The sequence below is a fragment of the Emiliania huxleyi genome (genome assembly GCF_000372725.1).
Source record: "Emiliania huxleyi CCMP1516 unplaced genomic scaffold EMIHUscaffold_5533, whole genome shotgun sequence".
Lineage (NCBI taxonomy): Eukaryota > Haptophyta > Isochrysidales > Noelaerhabdaceae > Emiliania > Emiliania huxleyi.
In genome coordinates this window covers 1-1562 of record NW_005197852.1, presented here as the reverse complement: position 1 = coordinate 1562, position 1562 = coordinate 1, and the positions used below count along the sequence as shown (strand labels likewise).

The 1562-nt window shown below is 78.3% G+C and overlaps 1 protein-coding gene across 1 annotated transcript; it reads left to right on the top strand.

Moving 5' to 3' along the window:
* EMIHUDRAFT_124500 (hypothetical protein) lies at positions 1 to 1458 on the top strand (the record flags this gene model as incomplete). The annotated part of the gene is made up of 1 exon (XM_005765402.1): positions 1 to 1458. A coding segment is annotated over one exon (1458 nt), but the record flags the coding sequence as incomplete, so codon positions are not given.
* Between the last annotated feature and the right edge of the window lie 104 nt (positions 1459 to 1562).

The window sequence follows — 1562 nt, the reverse complement described above, 5'->3', positions numbered from 1 at the left end:
AGGGTGGCGAGGCGGGAGGTAAAGACGGCGGCGAGGCGGGCGGCGACGAGGGTGGCGAGGCGGGAGGTGACGAGGGCGGCGAGACGGGAGGTGACGCGGGCGGCGAGGCGGGCGGCGACGCGGGCGGCGACGCGGGAGGCGATGAGGGCGGCGAGGCGGGAGGTAAAGACGGCGGCGAGGCGGGCGGCGACGCGGGCGGCGAGGCGGGAGGTGACGAGGGCGGCGAGACGGGAGGTGACGCGGGCGGCGAGGCGGGAGGCGACGCGGGCGGCGACGCAGGAGGCAGCGCGGGCGGCGAGGCAGGAGGTGACGAGGGCGACGAGACGCTGGGGGCGGAGGTCGGAGCTGACGAGGGCGACGAGGAGGGAAGAACAGGGAAAACGCTGGGGGCGGAGGTCGGAGCTGACGAGGGCGACGAGACGCTGGGGGCGGAGGTCGGAGCTGACGAGGGCGACGAGACGCTGGGGGCGGAGGTCGGAGCTGACGAGGGCGGCGGAGGGGCAGGCGGCGGCGGTGCCGGAGGCGGCGGCGTGGGAGGGGGCGGGGCTGGCGGCGGCGTGGAGGGCGGAGGAATTGGGGGCGGTGAGGGCGACAGCGACGGCGGCGGCGGCGAGGGCGGCGAGGCGGGAGGCAAAGAGGGTGGCGAGGCGGGAGGTAAAGACGGCGGCGAGGCGGGCGGCGACGAGGGTGGCGAGGCGGGAGGTGACGAGGGCGGCGAGACGGGAGGTGACGCGGGCGGCGAGGCGGGCGGCGACGCGGGCGGCGACGCGGGAGGCGATGAGGGCGGCGAGGCGGGAGGTAACGACGGCGGCGAGGCGGGCGGCGACGCGGGCGGCGAGGCGGGAGGTGACGAGGGCGGCGAGACGGGAGGTGACGCGGGCGGCGAGGCGGGAGGCGACGCGGGCGGCGACGCAGGAGGCAGCGCGGGCGGCGAGGCAGGAGGTGACGAGGGCGACGAGACGCTGGGGGCGGAGGTCGGAGCTGACGAGGGCGACGAGGAGGGAAGAACAGGGAAAACGCTGGGGGCGGAGGTCGGAGCTGACGAGGGCGACGAGACGCTGGGGGCGGAGGTCGGAGCTGACGAGGGCGACGAGACGCTGGGGGCGGAGGTCGGAGCTGACGAGGGCGGCGGAGGGGCAGGCGGCGGCGGTGCCGGAGGCGGCGGCGTGGGAGGGGGCGGGGCTGGCGGCGGCGTGGAGGGAATTGGGGGCGGTGAGGGCGACAGCGACGGCGGCGGCGGCGAGGGCGGCGAGGCGGGCGGCGACGAGGGTGGCGAGGCGGGAGGTAAAGACGGCGGCGAGGCGGGCGGCGACGAGGGTGGCGAGGCGGGAGGTGACGAGGGCGACGAGACGCTGGGGGCGGAGGTCGGAGCTGACGAGGGCGACGAGACGCTGGGGGCGGAGGTCGGAGCTGACGAGGGCGACGAGGAGGGCGGCGAGGCGGGAGGTAAAGAGGGCGGTGAGGCCGGTGGCAAATAGGGCGGCGAGGCGGGAGGCGACGCGGGCGGCGACGCAGGAGGCAGCGCGGGCGGCGAGGCAGGAGGTGACGAGGGCGACGAGACG